Source organism: Monopterus albus, unplaced genomic scaffold (genome assembly GCF_001952655.1).
Source record: "Monopterus albus unplaced genomic scaffold, M_albus_1.0 scaffold34.1, whole genome shotgun sequence".
NCBI lineage: Eukaryota > Metazoa > Chordata > Actinopteri > Synbranchiformes > Synbranchidae > Monopterus > Monopterus albus.
In genome coordinates this window covers 1,159,299-1,183,452 of record NW_018127914.1, presented here as the reverse complement: position 1 = coordinate 1,183,452, position 24,154 = coordinate 1,159,299, and the positions used below count along the sequence as shown (strand labels likewise).

The following is a 24,154-nucleotide window of genomic DNA, read 5'->3' as shown; positions in this document are numbered from 1 at the left end:
AACACATGGCGGCTAAGCTGGGGAGCTATGAGCAAGCCCACACCAGTCCGCCGCCTCTCGCCGTGGGCAACTCCAGAGTAGTAGAGAGTCCATCCTCTCTCAAGGAGTAAAGTTCCAGAGCCCAAGCTGTTCGTGGAGGTATATCTAGCCGGTACCTCTCAACCTCCTGCACAAGCTCGGGCTCCTTCCCCACCAGTGAGGTGACATTCCATGTCCCTGGTGGCCCCGTGAGGGGAGGCCCGGCCACCAGGCACTTGCATTCGAGCCCCAACCCCGGGCCTGGCTCCAGGGTGGGGCCCCGGCTGCGCCATGCCGGGCGACGTCAAGGTCCTTGATTTTAATCTATTCATAAAGGGCTTTTGAACCACTCTTAGTCTGACCCATCACCCAGGACCTGTTTGCCTTGGGAGACCCTACCAAGGACATATAGCCCCCGACAACATAGCTCCTAGGATCACTTGGGTACTCAAACCCCTCCACCACAATAAGGTGGTGGTTCAAGGAGGGGACCTTCAAAATCATTCTTCAGAAGACCAGTGGATGACATCATTTTTTTTTTTTTTTTTACTGTATGAACTTGTGGTTGCTTTCTCATTTTTGTGTTTAACTGGAAACTAGAATGAATTCTGAGGCTGTCCAGTTGTACAAAAACACACCTGTTGATTTTGAGCCCACTTGGCTTGTTTGTTTTTGTGGTTTATGCAACCCTAACAATTCATAGGAAAAGAGAGTTTGGCACTCAGTGGGTAAAAACCCATAGCTTGTGCTTTTATTTGCCTGCAGGCTGGTCTGCCCACTAGCTAACTAGTATACAATGTAGAGTATTGACCTTGGTAGCTTAGTCTCATAGCAATAGTCCTATCCTTTTTAAAAACATCCATCTCTTTAATTCCACACCTGTCAGCAGTTCTGGGTTTTATGAATGCAGTGCTGCCCATGTTTTTCCTCTCTTTAGCAAACACAGGAATAATCCTTGCACACATTTGTTCCTCCATAGCACCTTGGTCTCCCCAGAGTTAATTAATGACAGGCTGGGGAGGAGCATGATGAGCATGGCGAGGGTCGGGTGATTGGTACAGTTGAGCTAGCACTAATGCTGGCAAGCTATTGCTATGTTAGCAGTGAGGTTAGAGAACATTATTGTTGTTGATTTTGTAGCCATGTTTAATTATAAACAATTAAGAAAAAATTTGTTTGTACAAGAATTGCATGAATTAGTACAAGAGCTGTAAAGAAAAATACTTCCCAAATCATATTAATGGGTTTGCAAAGACTGCAGCAGCTTGTGTTGACAACATGGATTATTTTGTCTATACCTAAAAAGAAAATGTATTTTTTTTATTTGTTTTTTTATTTGCATTGACATTAGTAACTTGCCCTGATTGTTTTCTGGCTTCACTTGGTCTCAGAGGGAAGAAAGAGACTTTCATAGTTTGTAATGCTGTTTTCACCTTATATCCTCAGATATGCACACGTTCATTTTCACAAAATGCCACTGATTAGTAAATATTGATAGGCATGCTACATATTACTGAGTGAGAACAAGCCACGAAGTGTTGTTCATGGAGCCTTTGATTTCTCAGCTCTGTGGATGAGCTGTCCCTGTACTCCTCCTCTTCTCCTGTGCCTCTTCCACGTCCTGCGCTGCCGCTGCCTATTATTATTTCCACTGTGTAATTGAGATCCAGAAACATTGACAGAACTCATTTACTGCGATGGAGAACTGTGTAATGTGGAAGGGAACACAGATTATTACATCAAACTGCACGCACATACACAGACAAAAGCAGGCAGACGCGCGTTAGTAAAAGAGAATGTAAAGTGGCACCAAGGCCCTCTTCAGTTGTTCTGCCAGGATTCCTACTTGTGTTCTTGTGTGGCCAGGGACAAAGGTGAACACATTCTGGGTGATTGCTTGTTGATCTGTTGGAGTGTGTATACAGGTGTTTACTATGAGAATAACACATCAGTATGCCTGTGAGTGACTAGGCTATTGAAATGGGATTGCTCTGTTGGCAGGCTCTTTCATTACACCAAAAATATTCTGCACTTAAATGAAAACGGCAAACACAACCTAAAATCTTAAAGGGTTATTTCACTCAAAACACTAAGAAATCTCTCGAATCTTGCTTTTGTCTCTGTGTAACATCATTCTTCCTATTCCTCCTGCATCAGGATGACAAAGAAGGTGGCTCATCCTCTTGAGACAAAGGACGTCACTCACACACATGTGGACACGTTCTCAAACAGACACGTACGCACACACGTACACAAGAGCACTGAGGTCTGCTGTCATACACCTCTCATTAATTCCTACCTGTCAGCCAGCTCCCCCTACCGTATCGGCCCCCCGAAAGGTGACAGCTTTCCAATGACTGACAAAGGCTCTTTAGGTGATACAGAGGATCCCTAGCAACTGCTGGCTTCTGTAAAGTGCCCCTCAAATGTCACTTTTGCTGCTCTAAGACGTGCGCACACACACCCACACACAGTATTTTTAAAACAGGCCTGCTCTCAAGTCTTCAACCATCTTTTGACATCCAGAGGCTATGAATGTCACAGAGGCCTCAGCTCTTAAAGCTTTTAACATCCGAGAGAGATGGTGTTATTTGACAGTGCTATTGGTGGATGCTATTGTTGCGTGTCGTTTTCCCCCCAAGTGAATTGGATTTGCTTGTTTTTTTTTTTTGTTTTTTTTTCTGCTATAAGAGGCAGATCAGGAATAGCGAGAAAGAGAAGCAAACATTCCCTCTGTGTCCATTCAGCTGTCATGCATTGAGTGGCAACAGCAAGCAACGTTGGTGTCTGCTTGTACTAATCGGGAGGTACACAGAAACGTTGGCTTCTTGTATTGACGTCATTCAGCTGTCGATGCTGATTCCTTAGCACAACCTTACCTGTGTCTAGTGTTGTCTGTTTTATAGCAGTAGGCAGAAGCATGTAAAATATTTGACATGGTAAAACTTCACACCTGAGGCAGCAAGAGGTGGACATGTAGTACTTTTTCCTCTCTTGTCCTTGTTTACTTAGTACTAGTGCTGGTACTGTCACAGACTAAGTAATGGTGTGACTGCACAGTAGGTGAAAGAATGTAAACATAACAAAAAAGGTTTTCTATTCCATCCAAAACACTGAGCGTCTTTGTTATTGTGACATGATTGTAAACTTTGTCCGTATGGTAATCTCTGATAAACTAATGGATAAGGCTAGGTGAAAATTGGAGTACATCCAGTGCTTGGATGAACATGAAACTCTCTCATTTGAACTGTCAGCACAACAGATAAGTGTTATCAGTATTTGGTTCTGTGTGTATATATAAATGTAAGGAGAAACATCTACTACAAGGTGGATTTTGGTTAATAAAAAAAAAAAAATCTAATCAAGGTGCTCACAATTTTACCATGTGCTGCTAATCCCATTTGAAAGCTACAGACAATCTCAAGTATCCTAAATTAGTTCAGCTTTGGATTCATAATGTAGATGAATACTACAAACTGGATTCATAACATAAACTTACAGTACAGTATTGTTTTGTTATCAGGGAGACTCCAGTGTTCCTAAAACATGGAGAATATAGCATATTCGTAGCTTTAAGCATCCTTAGGTTATTGCAGTGACATTTTGGACAATATGCTTTACAAAAGCAGGCCTCAACTTTACACTTTACACAAGCCTCCAGTTTAAAGTACAAAACGTATGGGTGTGTAAGAGGGAGAGTTAGTGAGGGAGAGAGAGAGAGAGACTGAGCGTATCAAATTAACAATTAATACACACTGACTCAAATGAAAATCACAACAGGATATGACTGCTCAGAGAACAGCACACGGGTGGGTGGTTTTGTAAATGGAAAAGCGGTCCTGTGTAGCCAAGTGTGTAGAGTGTGATGCATACAGACTTTACTGCCCAAATGTACATACTTGTGATACAGCAAATATACAAATGTGGCCAAGATGTTGACTTCTGGTATTTTATTTTTTAGCACTGATTCTGTTTCGAACAGGCTGAAACCATGTGGTGGTTTAGGTTGCCGTCCTGTGTGATTGTTAGCTAGTCTGTCTCTCTATCAGCTGTAGGAGTAAACCTGAGCTTGAACTGACATTAAATTAATAATTAGCGGTTGCTACATCAGTTAAATTCAGTCAAACCCCAATCCTTAAGGCAGCTGCTTTTTAAAACTTGTTTGTTACTGGTCAGCTTGTGTTTTGAAAAGTGTCAAGACTGTAGGCATAAATTAAACTTTACTGATTGCTTATGTAATTTGACCAATTTGCTTGGCTATTAATGAGTGTATTGAATGCATATTCACTAATATTGTCAATGAACTGATAAAGATCAGCACATCCAATTTTTAGTAATCACAACCATAATCACCTTGTTAGATGTTAACTGAATATAAGAGCCTCTTAAGTAACTCAAATGAGTCTTCAAAGTTGAGATTCCACATGTGAAAACCTCTGACAAAAGCTAAGATGAGCAGGTGATGTTAAGATATGAAAAAGTGCCCTAGAAACAAATTATCACAAGAAATGGAGCAAAATGATTCCTATGCACACACACACAGGATGTCATGCAGGTTTAAATTTACTCCATCAGTAAACCAGATGATTACATTCAGTAAACGACCACAATGTGAGGAGGGCTCAGAGCAAATAACCATTTCCTCTGTGCATGCTGATTGTACATCTTACCTTTGAATGCAAATTGATTTAAAGTGTCTCAATCTCTTTATCTGAAAACTACATCTACATCCCTGTTTTTGTTTAATGAAGTGACAGATATGATGGCTCAACTAATATTGTTACTTTGCACAGGTTGACATATAAAACACATGTTGAGTTACTCCTATTGTACTAACTAATAAGATAATAAGAGAGTCAACATTTGCATAATTTAATTCTTAAATTTTCTGAAAATTTTTATTATAACATGGTTTGTGTCCTATCTGTCATTTAGCTGTTTCTAAGGTAATTCTTTCGATAGGACAAAATAGATTTGAACTTTGAACCTTGCTGCTAAATTAGAATGGAGATTCCCACATCTTTACAGCATCAAGGATCTATCACCTTTAGGAATGAGGAAAATGTTTAAAATATGTGGATCAGGGTTCTCTGCAGAAATTAATTATGTAACCTATTGTAGCATGTCTCAAAAGTTCATGGTGCATAAAAAAACTTAATATGCATGGCCTTCACCTTTACAGGCTCATAAAATCATAGAGTTGTGCTTAATTTTTTTTTATAATGTGAAAGAGATAATTTATTAAGACCAGCATATGTTAACAACACTCTACATGAGAGAGCCTTAAAAAAAGTTGGGTTTCATGTCCACTCACACACCCACTGAAAGGTCAATAATATTTTTTAGTATGACTCTAATGAGTTTCATGTTCTTAGTCACCACCTTTAAATTAGGTTTTGTGGATAGCAGGGCTATTAATAGAAATGTATTTTAAAGGAAATCAGAGGTTGTGTCGTATTTCTATAAATACAGTGCAAGATTTATAGAGATGAGTACATATATTTCAGTGTATTACTTTAAGTTTATTTGTTCAGTTTAGACAGGATATCTCATACACCACCTTTCCTATCTGTCCTGTCTCTCCAGTATGTTGCCTATGTGGAAAAAACAACCTGAGCAGAATATAGAAGAAAGGTGAAATGGTCACTTTTAAAACCACACTTTTTATGCACATGCATCAGCTGGACTGATGAAGTCAGGGCCATGCATGTTTTCAGACCAGGGCAGGTCTGGCAGCCCTGCCTACTACTTGATTAGGCCGCTCTGACAACCCAGCAGCCTGGTAAGGTCAAGCCCTACAGAGTGTCAGAAAGGTGGGATGATGATGTGTCTCTCCAATGCCGCCATTTTTCACCTCTTGACTTTGTTGTTTTTCTTCTTTTGCACCAGTGTCAACTTTTTGCCCATCTGCCAGGGGACATGTCTCCTATCAGAGCTGAACTGTCAAACTATTAACCCTCTGTGTACCTGCAACAATGCTGTAAGTACATTTGTGATTATGTGCTTGTTGTTTATCATATTGTCAGTTAGTAGAATACACTGAAAACAGAATTTGGGGGCTTTTCTACCTTTCGACTTTCTACTGTCCTGGCATAGTGAAATATTAAGTGGAGCAGCCTGCACAAATATCAGTAGCAGACATTTGTTAAGAGGCAGAATTTACCTGTTTTCTGCCAAAAATCAAATATTTTATTTTGACACTGACTGAGTTGCAATGTTTTTTCACACTGAACTCCAGGACGGTTTTTTTATCACAAAGAATCGAGCTCAAACTATTGAACATTGTTGAGTGGGCATTGTTCTAAACATTCATGATGCTCCCACTGCTTCATTGAGTGACCACCTAACAAGTGGCTTCAGATTTGTTTTTGTGCCTGTGTTACTGTAGACATTTAATTTTTAAAAGACAATCTTACCTCTGTTTGCCATTTTAGGGTCCAAAATACTTCTCAGATTGTTTAGTGTAAAGATTATCCTTTGAGCATGACTTCAATATGACTTTGCATTGCACATTGTATGATCTATACATTTTATTCGGAGGTATTATGTGTGCATGTCTGACAGTTAAATGGTATTGGATCAGAGTATTGTACTGTTATGGAGGCACCTTTATTTATTTATTCCTTGAAAAGGCATTCCCCTGTACGTGTACACATTTTAAAATCAAACTGAACACACACAAAGTATACAACAGTTGCTTTTATGCTTACAAAACATTTACAGTTTACATGCACACAGTGCAGGTACACAGCAGTTTTATCACAGAAACAAAGAGATGTACTGTACTGTTCTCAGGGATTATTGCAAGTAGCTCACAGGTGACAACAGCCGCTGTGAACCGGATGTCTTGCCCTAAGCCAGCTGTCCTGTGCGCTGCTGCTTCTGTAGAGACGTCGCTTGTTGTTAGCTTGTAATAGTGGATATTTCAACTAATAAAGTTGGAGACATAGCTGCACAAGCTGAGGTCAGGAAACTGGCTATTCTTAGCATAACCTTGCTCATATTATGCATTATGTCTGAAAGGAAATGGGTCTAAACTATATGATACCTTACATTGGTAAATCTTGGTATTTGTCAGATAATGTGACTCAGGATGACACAATAGGACACAGCTCTGCTAGATTTCTCTTTTTCCCTGTTGGTGTGTGTCTGCATCAGTGTCTCTGTATGAACAACACAGGAGGGAGGGATGAAGTTTGTATTATGTGTATGGTGTTGTACGTGTGTGAGCGTATGCAGGGAGCAGTGCATGTGTCTGTGCTCAGGTGGCAGATACCCTAGGTAAATCACTTCAGATCCATTTATTCAGAAGCCTTGTGCAGACGACACCTGCACAGTGCTGCCAAAGAAGTGCCACAATGTCAGCGACTTCGTTTGCAGCTCTGACCCCCCCGGCTGGCATGTGTGCGAATGTGCATGTGTTCGTGTGTAACCGTGTATCTATATACACACAGTATTATGTGTTTGTCTCTTTGTTAGGTAGCTCAGTCAAATGCGTCTTTTTCAGAGAGAGAAAAATCTGTGTTCTTGCTGTGTTTCTATCTGTGATTTCTGCCTTAAATCAAGCTTCACTCCTGAGGATGAGTAGTTAATTTAATTACTGAAATGATGCAAAAAATGGAGGATTCTTTGGCTCTTATCTAGCAAATTAATTTTTTAAACGATTGAGATCAAATTATTGGTATTTTTAGTCAGGATGAATTTATATTTCTTGATATGACAGCTGTCTTAATCTGTGCTCAAAATGAACTCGTTTGTGTGTGTGATTTGTGCATTGACAGTCAGTTGTGACAGTTGTAAAGTGTTCTTGAAAAAGCGCCCAACGTGGACACTCAAGACAGCCAGACGAAAGATTTGCAGGCTGTGATGTTTGTGTGTCAAATTACTTATCTCACTAAGCATATGCTGGCACTTCAGAATCGTATTCTTCAAACTCGGAGTCTTCAAAAGCGTCAAAAAGGGCCGTCTTATTCAACACATCAGTCATATAGCCACCAGCAAAATGAGCAAGATGTCATTTGCACTCGACAAAAAGCATTTAAAAGACACTTTTCATGACTGTTTCAATTTGGAGAGACTGTTAATGATATCATCTTAGTTTCCTATTCTGTTTTTTTTTTCTGAAGATGCAAATGAATGGCAAAGAGGACTTAAATGTGCACTTCTGCTAACGCTTTGCCAAATATTAATTTGAATCCTAAAGACAATTAGTAAATTGCTGCAGGACCCATTATCCTGCTGTTGCCCCGGATTTCTTTCTTTTTTGAAGAGTGAGTCAATCTTAGGGTCAATTTAGCCTGCCACTAATGACAAAACATAAAATAATGATTCTCACTATCACACGTTTGGCACCAATTTTAAAAAAGCCATCTTCTGTTTGATGAGCGTGAAATAAAATCTTACAAGTAATGCTGACTTAATAATAGAGAAAAAAACAACAAAAATATCTTCACCAAACACCCACTGTGCTTTCTCATTCACTGTTTTCTCTTGTTTGAACCCTCTCCTCACACCTCGACACACACACACACACACACACATACACACCAGTCCTTAAGCTTCAAGCAAATATCCCCCTTAGTTTGTGCTGTTCCAAGTGCTACAGAGGGCTAAACTATTTCATTGCGCTAATTGGCCAGTGTCATTCCTGACGTTTGGATAAACAGAGGAAAAGAGGTAAAACTGAGACAAATGGTAGCTAATTAAACTGCTGTGTCCGTGTGTGTGTGTGTGTGTAAGAGAGAGAGAGAGAGAGTCCGTGGCAGAGAGAGAAGCCAAAAAAATGGATTGACGGAACAAAACACCCAGCTTGACAAATGCAGCAACTATTCCTTGTGATGAAAACAACATCTTAGAAAAAATCTGCCCTCTACTTTGTTTTAAATCCTCAACTTTTCTTTAATTTGATTTTATTTAACACAGATGGAGAGAGAAAGGAAAGCAATGATTGGCCACGTTTTACTTCGACTGTTTTAGCAGGAGGAAGGCATTTTAGGTTTACAAGTGGTCCTTTATCCAAGTTAGAAGTTTTTATTTTTACAATTTCTTTCTCATGATTGAGAATTTTCAATAAAAAGCACGCAAAAGTATGTGTCTGTAAATCATTCCCCCAGCTTTCTCTAGCCCTCGCTGCTGCAAGTTATCTGATAAAGCAAGACTGGCATAAAAACCTACTTCAAAGAACAAGAAAAAGGAAGATGGAGAGAAAATAGTGGAAGAAACACTTAAAATGAACTGAGGAATGTTTGAACTCCGACCCACAAGGAACATTTGTTTCCAGAGTTACTGTGTTGGCCCTCCATATCATCCCAAGGGAGATATCTTCCTCACCATTTCTCTGTTATACTATGTGGCACCATTTCACCTCATGTTACAGCCCTCTCTCTCTCTCTCTCTCTCTCTGTGTGTGTTTGACTGACTCACAAAAATGGGCACACACACAGACACACACATGCTCACATACACTCCCTCAAACCCTCGCCCATCCTCCATCTCGCCTTTCTCACATTTGACCACTTGTCGGGGATGTTTATGGGCCATTGTTTGCAGCGCTGATGATCATTGTCACTGGTTGATTCCATTACCCATAGGGTTCTGATGGATGGGGCCTTCCCTGACGTCCAGTGATACGGGTGTCCTTGACCACTGGGGCAGACGCAATAAATGGGTGGAGCGGTGGGATGGACAGTTGGGTGTTTTATTTTTTTAATTCCATATAAAGAATGTAGCTTTTCTGATTGATGTTATTAAGGCAGTTCATTTGCAGGTGAACTGAGACAAAATTGCACCAAAAAATACAGTAGTTTCCATATTTGTTTTGTACCATAATGTATATTTAACTATGTTTTAAGTAAATGTAATAAATTTACAGAACTGATTGTTGGATAAACACTATTATCCCAAAGGGAAAATGGATTCTCCTGTTGGGCACATAATTGAATATACACAAAAACATGCTCAGGAAAAATAATCTGAAAAAGTTGTCGGATTTAGTTTTAGGGAAAGTTCAAGGATTCAAAACAACTATTTTGTTAAAAAGGGACCTTTTGTCAGCATGGTTACAAAACGCATTACATGTTTAATGGTAATTAACAAGAGAAACCAGTGGTGACTAGAGACGGGATACAGGAAGTGGACAGTTGTCTCCTGTGTTAAAGTTTCTCCTTTGCTCCTGTTAGACAAAACTCATACAATGGCAGCCGGAGGGCTTTTTCACTAGAATATAAACCAGTTCATTTTGGGGAATTTGCTGGAATTTATTTTTTTTCCTTGGGTCTCTACTTTGCAGATGCTGAGAGTGTACATGGTTTCCTATGGTACGGGCAGAGAGAAAATTATCCAGCAATAAACAGTACACAGTACTGCACAGCACCAACAGAAGTATTCATACAACTACAAGAAGCTGGTAAGAAAACCTGTTTTAGTGCAAAAGAGGCAAAAAACTAAGAATGATACATGTTTCTGGCATTTTCACTTGATTATGCATCAAGTGGAAATTTGCATAAATAGGTGTCTGCACCAAATGAAACATACTTGACATCATCTGTCATTTACTAATTCAAACTACCAGTTGTACATATATAAATAATCCGATTACTATAAATTCCCAGATGGAGGTCAGTTTGTGTAAGGCGTATCCATCAGATCTTTTATAATCTAATTTTGTGTACAAGTCCCAAAGGATGTGCTGTGACCTACAGTACAGGCTAATAGGAAAGAAAAATAAAGAAAAAACACCTTAATGCAGGCTTTATTAATTGCAGCACTAATTGCCGTTATATTGACTGCTTGAAGCCTGCATTTCAAATACACTACTTCAGACAAACCGCTTTGCAGTCACTCTATTGATAGAGTATAAATGACAAGACAATGAAAGACTGACGAGAAATCAAGCTCGGTTAATTGGGTTTTGCATCTCGTTGTGACTTTAATTCATATAAATACAACTTGGTCAAAGAGTAAACATGACAGTTGTAGTAATTTGCCTTGCTTTCTCCTGGTCTTAATTACATTATCGGTGCATGTAAACACACTGAGGGGTTGCCTGTGGTCCCGTCTCCTGCAGCGCTTAACTGTCACAACAATACCTGAAAATTTCTTCACCATTTCATTGAATTACTGACCCACTAAAACAGATGAGCTTGAAGGGAAGGAATTGTTCAGAAGTCACATATCACCAGCAGGCAACTGCATTTACTAATGGGAGACGATAGGCCTGGATTTAACCAGGCTGAGGCCAGTGAGGGATTGGTGTGGTATCGGGTGACGGCGAATGAAGCAGTGTGGATAGCTAAAACATTTACTGCAGATGCAGCTATTGTAGTTTTTCACAGAGCCGGGTGTCATTGATCAGGATGATATCTGGCATAGGGGAGTGTGTAGTTAAAGGCACATGTTTAACAAGCTTCTCCAGTATTCCCAAAAATTGTCACATAAAGACTTTCCATTATTATTCTGAACAAAGACAGAGTCGTTTTCCATCCCTCAGATCTGTCTTTTGTCAAGCCCTCCTCCATGAACAGATTACTTTTCTCAGGAAATAGCTTCCTAGATCAGACAAAATACTGTTCAGAGATAGAAACAAGGCCAGACTCTGCTCTTTAATGTAGAAATGAGCTCCTTTTTGTTAGTGTCCTAATGATATTTGAGTCAAACCATTTCTGTGTTATCTGGGCTGTTTTGTTCTTGTACCATTAAGACAATACCAACATGCAGGAAAACCCAAGCCTCCAATAAAACTAGCATTAATGGCATTGCAATATGCAAAGCTATGCAAATTTTATGCATACTGTCAACATACATAGTGGCTGTTCTTCGTTCATTTCAAAAGATATGACTGCAATTAGATGACAACTGATTGAAATCATTTGCGTTTTATGATTCTGTTACTTTTGAGAGCTGACAGGGTGTTGTACAATTCAGTGACAGTTTATTTTCACTGCATGAGGAGATTAACTGCTATTACTGACCCTGATGCAAACCAACCGGTAATACATTTCAAACAAACTACCCACTGTCTTGGCGATTTGCATATGGTGTGTCATTTACCATATTCTCTGATTACCTAATGATTTATGCTTTAATAGTATGCACAGAGCAATTTCAAAGGAACATGCGTACCGTACCTTTATGGTGACTGAGACAGAGAAAAATTGAAATGATGGTTGTAGGGCTGCAGGGAAAAGAAGTCTTATCAGTTAAGACTTGCTTTGTATGTAGGATTTCCCCCCCTTCTCTCCTTGGAAGGCCGGGGTGCAGTTGATGAATTCTTAAGCAGATCTCGCTGATAATTGTATTTCATAACTGTCATGCGGAGAGGGAATGTCCGCTGAGAAGCTATTTGTGTCACTGCATCTCTCTCCCTCTCTGTCTCTCTCTTTCTCTGCAGCCTCTTCAATGAAACTCAAATCACGACAGAGATTGTTAAGTCTACCTCCAAGATTATTAAATCCAAATGGAGAATTTATGGGTGACACTTTATAACAATTAATCTGAGATGCTTGATTAATAAAGTTCGCTCACCCCCCACCCCCACCCCCTTTCTGTCTTCACCTACCCCATCACTAAAGTTGTCCTGTCTGAGTGGGATGGAGGAGGAGATGAAAAGACATTCGGGTGGCAGGATGGTTGTCAGGGACAACATGGGTGTCATTCTTTTTGATTAATGGAGCATTGTGACCCCGCCCCTAACCCTTCTTCTTTCTCAGCATGCCCACTTTCACCTCTGCAAAGCCCCCCCACTCACCCACCTCTCACCATAACAGGTAAAAATAGATGTGGGCCAAGTTATGCTCTCCATCTGGTTTCAAGTTACAGTTAGACTACTATTTAAAAAAGATAGGAAAGGAAGTAAAGAAGGATAGAAAGAAGTTGAACAAAAGAAGCAGAGAAATGGAGGAAGAAAAATGTAAGCTAAAGGAGAAGTAGAAGAAAGAAATATAAAAAGATGGGGAAAGTGAAAAAACAAGATGAAAATAAGCAAGACAACAGTGATAAATAAAAAACCAAACAGAAATAAGGCGCCCTAGAGGGGGGGAAAGGAAAGAGAGAAAGAAAAGGCCAAAAAAGAGATTTGTGAAGAATGTCACCTACCTAACCTTGTCACCATGTTGAGTCAGCTGTGATTAATTAGTTGAGTGAGAGTGAGCAATTAGGTCAGGAGTTTGGGTGTGCATGAGGTTGTGTATGCTCGTGTCTGTGTGTGTATTCATGTGCAGCTTTATATTTTTCAATCAAGATCTTTTCATTAACAAACAACATATGACACATAGTTATATTCCAGTAAAGAAATAACTAAATAATAAAAAGGTACAGTATTTTTAGTTTGTCTGCTTTAGAAAATTCCACCATTACCCCTTTATGGATTACCAAGTCTTTCTCCACTCATTATGATTCATGACCTCCTTCACCCAAAGTCTGCAAACTGCTGGAAGTGGCTCCCTCCACTGTAAACAGAATCTTTCTTCTAGCAAGTGCTGAACAGAACAGTCATATTGGCCTGAGACCCACACATTTACATGTCTCATAGGGACACCTCAAACAGTGGAATGTATAATGATAGTTCCCAAATGTTGTACAATTTTCAAAACATATGTAAAAGAATAGCTGGTGCCTGTCTACATCAGTCACATGTGCATTTCTTCTCTTCCTGCTTTAACCCAATAAAGCCAAAGTAGAGTTAAAGACAGACTGAGGATGATTATGGCAACATACTTATTACTTATCTGTATTTAAGTTAGGGTTGGGAACTTAAACTCTGTTCCAATTTAGAACTGAATCCAAAATACCAAGTACCAGGTACCCATAAAAAACAGGATTTTGTTTCTGCTTATCGGTTCCTATACACAAAGCAAAGAGTATTATCTGCGAGGGTGAACATAGATATCTGCCAGAACTTGTCTATGTGACTGTGTCGCGCACCAACACAACAACCTGTCAGTTTGTTTACATATGAGCCAGCATGAATGGTTAATACCACTGATGTAATTTACAGCAATATGAAAAATGGGCTGTGGCAAATGGTCAAAAGTGTGGCTTTACTTTAGAAATGAAAACAACATATGAGGCAGCACGGCACTGATCTGAAAGACTGTATAGTGTTTGGTGTCCTTCGGTCTCCGAGCCCGAGTCTGTCATGAGCCGACACTAGTAGAACCTCGCTAGCACCTCCAGCGGAACCAGGGACAGATGAGGGGTGTCACAGAGTGGCAATGGCATTTGTGGTGAAAGGGCTAGGTTTCCTATAAATAAGACAAACAACAGGCAGCTCAAAATGTTGTCATCCACAAACAGTTCAGCCGCTACTGCTTCCCACTGTGTTGTCATAGAATATATGAGATTATTATTCATTACTGTTCATAGAGTTGGCAGTTATTTTACAGGGACAATTAGAACATTATTTTCTGTTAATTACTCACACATAGGACACTTTGGTTAATTTCAACACCCATAATTTTAGAACAAAGTTTCAACAAAGTATCCTCTACATCAGGTACTACTAATTTACACAGTTAAAGACAGTGGGCCTGTCTGTTAAGGATCCAAGATGAGTGGTGTGGGTTTCCTTCTGTAATGATCTACCACAGCATTACTGCTGCTGCCCCAGTGTAACGTAAAGCACAGCACCTGCCTGTTGGTTTATTGTTTTTATATTTATTTTTTTTTTAAAATATTTTTGTAGAGAAACAGACTTTTTTTTCGCTACACAGAATCGGAGTCATTATCAATAGATTTCAAACAATACCTAGCCCTATTTTAAGTCATGCTTAAGACTTTGAAAGAATGAATTTACATCCAGCCTGATATGCATCTGACTTGCTTTTGATTTTCATTTCAAGTCTGAATATACAGCAAACTTCTAGTGTATAATATTTTCATATATCTTTGCTTTGTGATAAAGAAAAACCAAGAGGGGTAAAAAGTAAGTGTTTTTAAAAAGGGACCCTGGTGTATTTATTGCAAAAATTTCTCTAGACTTATTTAAAAGAGTGCGAGCATAAGAAATCCTTAGACAAATCCTTGAACCAGTAAAGGCTTACAAAAGATCATATTTAACAATGATGGCTATATATTTTCCTTTCTGCAATTAAAGAGTCCCTCTGTGTAATTTAATGCTTCTTTTCAAGTGTCGAGTCCCCTGAGACTTGGCCTGTAGCTACGCCATCGCTCTTGGTGATTATCATTAATGAATGTCGGCGAGGACCATCCCTCAATGTGACTAGGGAGGAAACACAAGCCCTAATTAAAGGTTCCTATTCATAAATATATGCCTCAAACTACAAGGATCGAGCAGTGGTGTGCACACAAGTCATTTTAATGTCAAAAAAGCACCTTTTTAAGAGCATGTTCTTCCCCTAATGTACAGCACACCAGCAGCAGAGACAGATTTTTGCAGCCAAAGCCCACAGCAAGGCATCTGTGCAATTTGAGATTCACAGATTTAAATATAGAAGTACAGCTGAAGATTAGGATGTTCTAATTTGACAAAAAAAAAACTTCTAACTGCACTCTCCCTGTCTAAACATTATGATATCGTTTTTGTATGCTGTTCTCAAGAGACTGTTGTGTTTTATCGCAAAGGTTTATGTGTTGAGAAGTCATACTGTGTAAGGAAACAATTGTCTACCTAAGAAATGGAAATATTTAGAAAATGAATATGTTCAACAGATTACAGGATGTCACAGAGGAAGAAAATAATCCTCATTGCTTCTTTCTGTTCCCTCATAAAAACCCATTTTAATTGCTCTAAATGCAGACTGACAACTGCTCTCATGAATGCAAACGGCTGCATTGTCAGTTTCCCAGAAAAAGCTACTGGTAATTGTTATGTGAAGAAGATCATGTTAACACTGAGGATAGTATTGAGTATCTGAATGGTTTTTTTTTCCACAGCAGCTCAAAAAGTCTTGTCAGAAACAGAGCTTGGTGAGACAAACATTTGGCTGCTTCTCTTTCCTCCTTAATGGCTGAAAAATGCTAATTGGAGTGCATGTGTCAAAGAAAACAAAAGGCAAGGGAGGAGGAGAGGGAAGGAGTGGAAAGGCTGGTATTCTGAAACGTGAAATATGTCACTTTATTCAGCCGAGTTGGTAAGGATTTTTAGTAAGGTCGTTCCTGGAAGCAGGAAATCTCTCTGTCACTATTTGTCTCTAAGCACAGATAAAGTTTTGCCTGTAGTGGTTTGTAATGAAGCCCGTGTTTAAAAGAAAAAATACAGTATTTTGAAGGGGGGAGAAGCACAACTGCTGCTGAACAACTGTGTCACAGTTCACGTAAACAAGCTGAAGTTGCTTCGCCTCTCTTCAGTTTTGAGCTTTCTGGTTGCGATAAAATAACACACCGAATCCCTTGGAGACTCGAATCCTTTAATAAACTTGCATCTGTCACAGCTGCGCGACATTTCATCACATTCTTCATCCAAACTGACAAAATCAAAAAAAGCTCAGGTGGGGATTACAAACCTTTAATTGCATTGTCAAAACTGCAGCAACATATCGTTTTTAAGTCTACACATTAAACAAGTCATGGAAAAGTAAATCTCTATAAAATATCAAAACCCTTCTTTCTCTCTCACTATACTCACACTTGGCATTTTAATTATGCAGTCTTATCTGATAGATGTGGCGATATGGCTCATGTCAAAGTTAGAGCCTCTTCTTTATTAATTTTTTATTATATATTCTTATATTCAGGCTGTCAATGAGTGTCTGGAATCTGATAGGACCCATCATTGATTGAAGATTACTCAAGATTATGAAGAGAGGCGTTATCATAAACTGTGAGGACACTAAAGGAAAGGATTACACTGTTTTACTCCACCAAGAACAAGTTTAGAAGGCTAGCACGGTAGCAGGTCTTTATACAAGTGACATTAAAATATAAAAGAAAAGCTTTGTCAAAAAGTGCATCACAGAAACCTACAAGACAACGTGCTAAACACCACAGACCCCTGACAGCAAATCTGTGGCATGCACTACTTATACTTAAGTGCCAGCAGAGTCTAAATTTAGTTTGTGGCTGCAAAATTCCAAAATACGCATCGCAGTGTTCATTATTTATGGATATAAAGAGAGAGGCATTAAATTCCTGGCTTAGGTCATTGTGATTTTTGTAAATATACTCTACAATGATCCAAAATGTATCCTTAAACCTGAAATAAAATAAAAATAAGGCATGCAAAAAATAAAAGCCATAAGGGCAAAATACAGATTTTGTAAATGTGACCTAAGCATTGTTAATCTGTGTACGTTGTTGGTCTCTGCTTCTTTTTCGAATGTGCTGAAACTTTTTGTGCTCATTTTTGTTGTTGCATATTTGAGCAGCAACTAACATGTCATGACTTGGCTAAAGAAGTGTGACCACACGAACCTCACGGCATGACTGCTGTTTCATTTATTTAGAAAAAAAATCAGTCAGTTAGATTTGACACTGATTTTTGGAATTGTTAGGTGGTATACAGAAAAGGGTCCAAATGGAAAAACATCTGTCGAAATTATAATTCAAGGAGTTATTGTTAAAATTGTCAAAATGTCATGAACAGTCTCACATACTATACAACCTAGAAAGTTATTTAATCTAAATAAAATGATGTTGCTTTGGCATAGTTTCCAGTATTTGTTTTTCTCTTGGGAGCCACACAATCTTATTAAAACCTACAGTATTCTCATGCCAAAAAAAAGTATGTTATCGGTCATACAAGTCTGTATCCCTCACCTGATTCTGATTTGACAACCTGCTACTCCTTTGCAGTATGATTCAGATCTTATAAAACATCTTCTCTCTAGATGGTGATGCCAGACCTAGAAAAAGAAAGGAAGAGAGAAAAAGTAAAGAGTAATGTATGTAAATATACATGACGACTGTTCTGAGGGAACATTTTCATACAGAGGAGAAGGAAATGGGACGACATGTCATGGCGCTGTCACTGTGCCACAGAATGTGGAAGAGGGGCGTCATGTGTACAAGTTGGGGCTGATGGGAAACAATTGTTTTTATGCTCAGCTTTTGTCATACATACTCATGAACACAGGTGGTTGCATCACAAGCAGTGTTCCTACTATAGCAAGTAATTTGGATCACATTGTCCAGATACAGTATGTAGCTGGGAATACCAGTGAAACTTGATGGAAATGTTTCTGTAATAAAATGGCATGAGTTGAACAGGCTTGTCATAATTTAGCTGTGAGGTCAAGAAAATCACTGATTTAAATGAAAATGGTTTTACAGGTATTTTATTTTTTTTGAATAAATGTCAATTAGATGAGAGAGAGAAGAGAAAAGCAGAAAGGGAAATTATACCATGAAAGAGACGATAAAAAAAAAACAATATCAAGACAGAAAATTCATCATAATAGTAATAGAAAACTTTATTTTAAAATGAAAATCGGGGCTCGGACTGAGTCAGTCCTGCTCATGTGCAGACATCTCAGTGCAGCAATGGTTGCTGCCCCTGCCTCTTGAACCACATGTCCCCCCCTGCTGGCCCAGTGAAACACCGTAGTTTTCACTCACTCAACTAAGACCAAAAACATCAATGACTTCCTCGGTCTGTTTTAAATTGCTTTATTTTGACAGAGAGTCATTTCATTTTATTTTTAGTGTTTTGTAGCTGACCTCTCCTGAATAACAATCTCCCACCCAAGAGCACTGAAGGATGAAAAGAGTTTGAAATCACAGCATGGTTTTAGTGAATGATGAGGCATCTTATTTTTGTTCTTCTACTTTAGATGCATATACTGTTGGTTTATTGCTTTGTAAAACAAAAGCTGGGTTTTAAACATGTGCAATTAAAAATGTGAAATTCACTCAAAAGACACAAAGCACTTCACAACCCCCTCCACAGTATAATTAAAACCCATTTTTTTATGTTTTGTGGGAGAGGTACTGAAATAATAACTGCCTCAATGAACAGCCCTGCAGTTTATACATCATACTATGTTATTTTAAGTGAGTAGAGTCTACTGAATATCAAGAGTAAAAGTTGGTAGTCTACATGTGACAGCCTATTAATAGTGTTGATTTAGATTTAAGAATCTTAATTTAAATGCTTTCAACCGTACATATAACAAAATACATAAAGCTTCCTTAAGGAAAGGAAAGTAGTTTCTGAGCTCCATCTGTCTGTCTGTCTGTCTGCAGACTCTGGGATGGAAATATTAGTGACGTAAGTCTGCTCCATCAATCAGATGGGCAGGCCGCTCTGACAGACAGGGACAGACAGATGTTGGGGCGGTACTTGGTATTTCTTTTAGCACATAATAAGTAACCTCAGACGTCTTCCCTTGCGCAGATTCTTAGTTTTTCAGAGAAGCAGTGGCTCATAAACACCGAGCATGCAGACGGAGAGATCTTCTGTGGAGCTGTGTTGGTGTGCGTAATGAGGAGGAGACACCTGGCTGCAGTTTTTGTTACCTGTGAAATTGGGGGGGTGTAAATTAAGAAACTCACCAGAATTACTTAAATGAGGGTTGGCTCCACAGATTGTAGAAAGTTTGTAATCCAGTTTCTTGTAAATGATCCGACCCAAACCTCAGGCATTAGCCCGGACTGGAGCCGGTGTAGCTGAGTGAATAATTTCCTAAACTCCGGTGGCTGGCTGCAAACGGAAGACGAGCGCATCCAGTCGAAACTGAGCCAGTTCTCGTGCCATCCAAATAATATTGTGATTATTGCCGTACCCTATATTAGTCAGTAATAAAATCAAACTATAGAGTGTTTTCCTCTCTCCTCTTCACTCTCTTCCGGAGCAGGTTCTGCATTAAAGAGATATATCACGCCGTGTCATTTAAGATAACATTAGCCTAGTTGTGCGCCCTTTATAAACACTTTATGGCGGATAATAGTTAGGATGGAGTGTAGGCTGTTAATGGAGCCTCTTTTGGATTCAGAGCCCCTCCCCTTCACCAGAAGCCTCACTAAAAAGGTGTAACGAATCGATCTGCAGCCTCCTTTGTCCCACTAAAGAGGTCACTGAAAATATTCACATTTTTGCAAACTTTGACTGAGAGCGAAGGGCTGCTATGCACTGCACAGCTGAGAACATCTGGACAAGTGAAACATCTTGTCTGTATATGCTGTGCTAAGGTGAAAAAAAGCGCAAAAGGTATGTTTTATTCTTATAATAGCCCTAAACATTATTTATAATGGGGGTAAATAGTTGTCCCGACCACTGGGATACAGTTTTTACGTTTTGTCACAGATTTGAAGTTTTATTAGTGCTTGATGTTTCAGGGTTATAATCCCAGTCATCAGTCAGGCCTGATTTTGCGGTATAGCGACAATCATCCTCCTTCTGTGCACTAGCAAGTGCAATAGGGTTATTGGTGGTTTTATTTTTTTTTATTTCTTGCAAATTAAAAGGCAAAACCTGACAGACCACTGTACTGTCAATGAAAATATAACTGTAATCTTCATCTAATACTGTTCCTTCACTAAATATAACTGCGAAATTTAGTAGCAATGATAAAGAGAAACCGTATCTCACACACGCGCATCCTGCCTATCAACTTTCTGAAACACCTCTCATTCTGCTGTTTTAATGCGAGTTTACAAATCTGCTACTCCTGTGTCCACGAACAGGACCTACCTCTCCTGTAGAGTGTGCGTGTGTGCGGGACAGAAGGGCGTTGAAATGAAAGCCATCCCAGTGAACAATTAGAGCAGCAGATTGACAGGTGGGCTCAGACTGTCAGGGTGACGCTTGTAGAGGGGTGGAGTAAAGGAGAGGCCGGAAAGGCAGCTGGATGTGTCTGTCTATCAGTGGGAGCTGTCTCAACGCACCGCGCATCACCGATGTGCGCACAATACACTTCGAAGAATGTCCGGGGATGCTCGTAGCGCTTTTAAGAATAAATACTAAACAATTGTGTAAAAACCAGGAAACAGTAACAACAGTAAGCCACAGTCTGCTGCTTAGAGGGCGGGCCTGCTCGCTGCCTCTTCTGATGAGTTTCTGAGAGATTCGTCAAGTGTCCATGTTGACAATCGGAGCGACAGCGTATATGTGAGTATTTCGTTATCCGTGAGGTGTTTTCAGCGAGAACTGGGAGAGAGCGGATTGCCGAAGGGTGTCTCTGCACGCACGCACACGCATGCACGCACACACACACACACACACACACACACTTGAGTGATTGACATACACCCAGCTCGGCTAACGTGTCACTCCTTCCTCTTTTCCCCCCCGATTTCCTCCCAAAGCTTGTAGCGGAGGTTGGACACCGGAGCTGGCACCTGGACGAACGCAGGGAGAGAAACACTACAGCGCAGTTTGGAGACATTTCCATCCCCGAGTGAGTTACGCAAGAAGAGGAGCCCCATTTTCTTCACTTTAGCTGTAAACAAAGGTATGAAATAGTCAAGTGAGGGGTGTAAACCTCCTTTTGATGGAAACGCGGCGAGGGGCTCGGGCAGCTGTCCGTATCCTTCCTCGACAGACTGAGATCCGCACGGAGCTTTACGCCAATGTCCAACCAGCCCAGCCTGCCATGAGTTTCTGTGATCGGCAGAAGTTAACGGACGGGTCGTTATAGCTCTGAATCGTTTGAAATCTTAATTTTTCTCATTGGACCTGCTGAATAAAATGAACAGAGACGCGTAAAGATTGAACCTACCCTTGCATCACTTAAAAATACATCTTATCCTGCGAGGGATCTCATCCGGCTGAAGAATTGAGGAGACTCTACTGGCTTTCATTTCCTGCCCTTCCACTGGTTTCCTCTCCAGCGTGTCCGCTATTTTGATCTCTGCATGAAAAGTCAAGCGGAAAGTCCTGCAGCAGCATGCCGAGGAGAAAGCAGCAAGCACCGCGGCGGTCAGCAGGTGAGACCCCGGCTCTGCAACAAACTCCCCCTGTTAGAAACACGCACACTTTATTCATCCACAAAAACAGCCACGGACCTGCTGACATGCAGTTAAGTTTATACAGCAGCATATAGGCCTGACTCAAGACGCAAAACAACGAAGACAGGACCTGTTATAGAACATGGTAGCCTTAAATCCATCCAGTGTCAGTGTGGAGGAAACAGTAACCTAGTTAAGATGCTGACATTTGCAACATTTTAGCAGCTCCTAGTCTAAGGCGCGAACACTATTCTTTCCTTTGCGCATATGTTCAATGCCAGTTTTGCTTGGTAGATGTTAATGCGCTCAGCTGCATTTTTGAGTTTCAGTGCTTTAAAGATGCTCCTCGACTGGGTTAATAGCATCCAAGTTCTCCAAACAAAGCTCATCTCATTTTTACCGACTGACGTGTTTGACGTGTTAGTGCCAGTAAAAGAAGGAAGGAAAAAAAGGGAAATAGCGTATTTGAGCTTGTGTTCCGCTCTGGGATTGCCATCCTTGATTTGATGCTTGATTGATCGCCTGTCATGCGACTGCCTTTGATCTATTCATTCCTGATAAACATCAGTAAATCATTCACCATAGGGACACGCATGCGCCCGCCAGCTGCACTCCCTCAAAGGGTAACTTTTTGCCCCCACCGAGGAGCAGAGAAAAGACAAATTGAAAGAAAAGTTCTCAAGCGGGATAAATACTTTGCGATTAATACCCAAGGGGGAGGGAACAAAGGAGGAGGGGTGCTGGGCCGTAGCGAGATCAGAGAGAGGCATCGCATACAGAAAGAGCCCCAAACACTGCTGGGTGTAGTTTGGAGGTTATGGTCACTTCAGGCTTCAGAGCTGATGTTAAAGATGCAGTTGCAACAGCAAAATGATATGCATCTAACACCAAACATGGCTATAACACTGATAAATGAGGAGATTAAGTATGCAGGATCACTATTGGCTACCACAAACTTGCTATGGAAGTCAAAACAATATTATATACAACCTCAGTTTAGTGTAATGAACTTGCTAATAAAAATTCAGGTGTTTTGCCTTTTGACAGTCAGGCCTGCATGTTGTCTTTAAGTTGACCAGACGTGAACTGTTCTGCGAGAGAACCCTGTGTTTGCCTGAATCCATTTGATGTCCCTGGGAGATGTGAATGATTGACATGCATTTCCAAACGACGGGAAGAGAGGAGCCTTTGAAGTTAGTGCAGTAATGACCAAAGCCGAATAAAACAGCTGTAGAATGTTAAGCAGACGGTGGAAATGTGAGGTTAAGCGGACTTAATCAAGGTTGTGACTGAAAGACTTTGAACTTGGTGGGGCTGTAATTTCTAATTGACGCAAGGCTTTAGAGATGGATAGAAAGAAATGCGTTTGAAGAACAAGCCTACACTGTGAAAATGAATTGTTGATTTGCCACAAATGGTGGTGAAATACCTAAAAAAAAGTGTGGGGGGGCGGGGGTTTGTTTTCCCACCTCTTCTGGTCACTCAACCAAGCTCTGATCTGGCCCCATTCTGGCTCAGCCTTTTGAATATTGATTTAATTGTCTGGTTCTGTGACAGACACATACATCACAGGCAGTAATGGTCAGTCTTAACTTGGCAGGCTTTGTCTCTATGCTATTTCCAGTGCTTGACGTATGGTCAATCCAAAAAGCTTAACATCTCTGCTGGTGTGTGTGTGTGTGTGTGTGTGTGTGTGTGTGCGTGTGTGTGTGTGTGAGACTGCATCCTCTGTGAAATGGTGTACACACCTAAAAAAAACTCTATTTTTTGCAGTGCATTACCAGATATTTCCACAACCCAGATTTGTCACTTTGGAGTTGCACTAAAACAAAATGGTGCATACGCTCCTCTTGGGTGGGGGGGGGGTTCAATAGCTCTTTGTATGCCATTTCAAATGGGCTCTGTTTCATCAGTCACAGTGATGATTTTAGACCCTGTAATGGCGCTGTACCCTATCTACTTTATGACCAGTGACAATACATCAGTGTTCTTTCATTTGGAACCGCATTACTGCATCTGTTAGTTTTGGCAGTTGAGTTCAGTGCAGTGCAATTTGAGCAGCCGAGACTTTTGCTGCAGTCATTTGTTGTCATTTTCAGTCTCTTTTTTTTGTCTTCCCTTATTTTGTCTTCTCTTATTAAAGTGAAGTAGTTTAGAATATGTTTCTCTTAGGAGCTCAGGTAATTAATGAAAGCTACACAATACAGTAATATCAAGTAACAATAATCAAGGCAAGAATAAATATCTAATAGAAACAATATAAAGTTTTGGCTTCTGTTTTAGTTACATTTAGCTC

General features: G+C 40.1%; 1 protein-coding gene and 1 long non-coding RNA gene across 7 annotated transcripts in view; one reads left to right on the top strand and one right to left on the bottom strand.

Moving 5' to 3' along the window:
* Nucleotides 1–24,154, top strand: part of LOC109958715 (teashirt homolog 1-like) — a 153,705-nt gene that overhangs the window by 102,595 nt on the left and 26,956 nt on the right. Inside the window, exons 2-5 of one of the 5 annotated variants that reach the window (XM_020597588.1) lie at nucleotides 5,908–5,998; nucleotides 9,609–9,705; nucleotides 10,307–10,423; nucleotides 12,407–12,782. In XM_020597588.1, coding sequence (XP_020453244.1) covers nucleotides 12,683–12,782 — 100 coding nt within the window. In that variant the 5' untranslated portion in view covers nucleotides 5,908–5,998; nucleotides 9,609–9,705; nucleotides 10,307–10,423; nucleotides 12,407–12,682. Of the gene's footprint in view, nucleotides 1–5,907; nucleotides 5,999–9,608; nucleotides 9,706–10,306; nucleotides 10,424–12,406; nucleotides 12,783–21,768; nucleotides 21,838–24,154 lie in introns of those variants that run through there. The other 4 variants (XM_020597589.1, XM_020597585.1, XM_020597586.1 and 1 more) reach the window with 4 other exon arrangements.
* LOC109958716 (uncharacterized) lies at nucleotides 13,014–21,674 on the bottom strand. Of its 2 annotated transcripts, none has more exons than XR_002274718.1 (3): nucleotides 19,465–19,863; nucleotides 17,731–17,816; nucleotides 13,014–14,258 (listed from the first exon to the last, which is right to left on the bottom strand). It is a non-coding gene; the product is annotated as an uncharacterized LOC109958716 (long non-coding RNA). The 2 variants fall into 2 exon arrangements; XR_002274719.1 differs by lacking the exon at nucleotides 19,465–19,863 and adding an exon at nucleotides 21,630–21,674 and having other exon boundaries at nucleotides 13,017–14,258.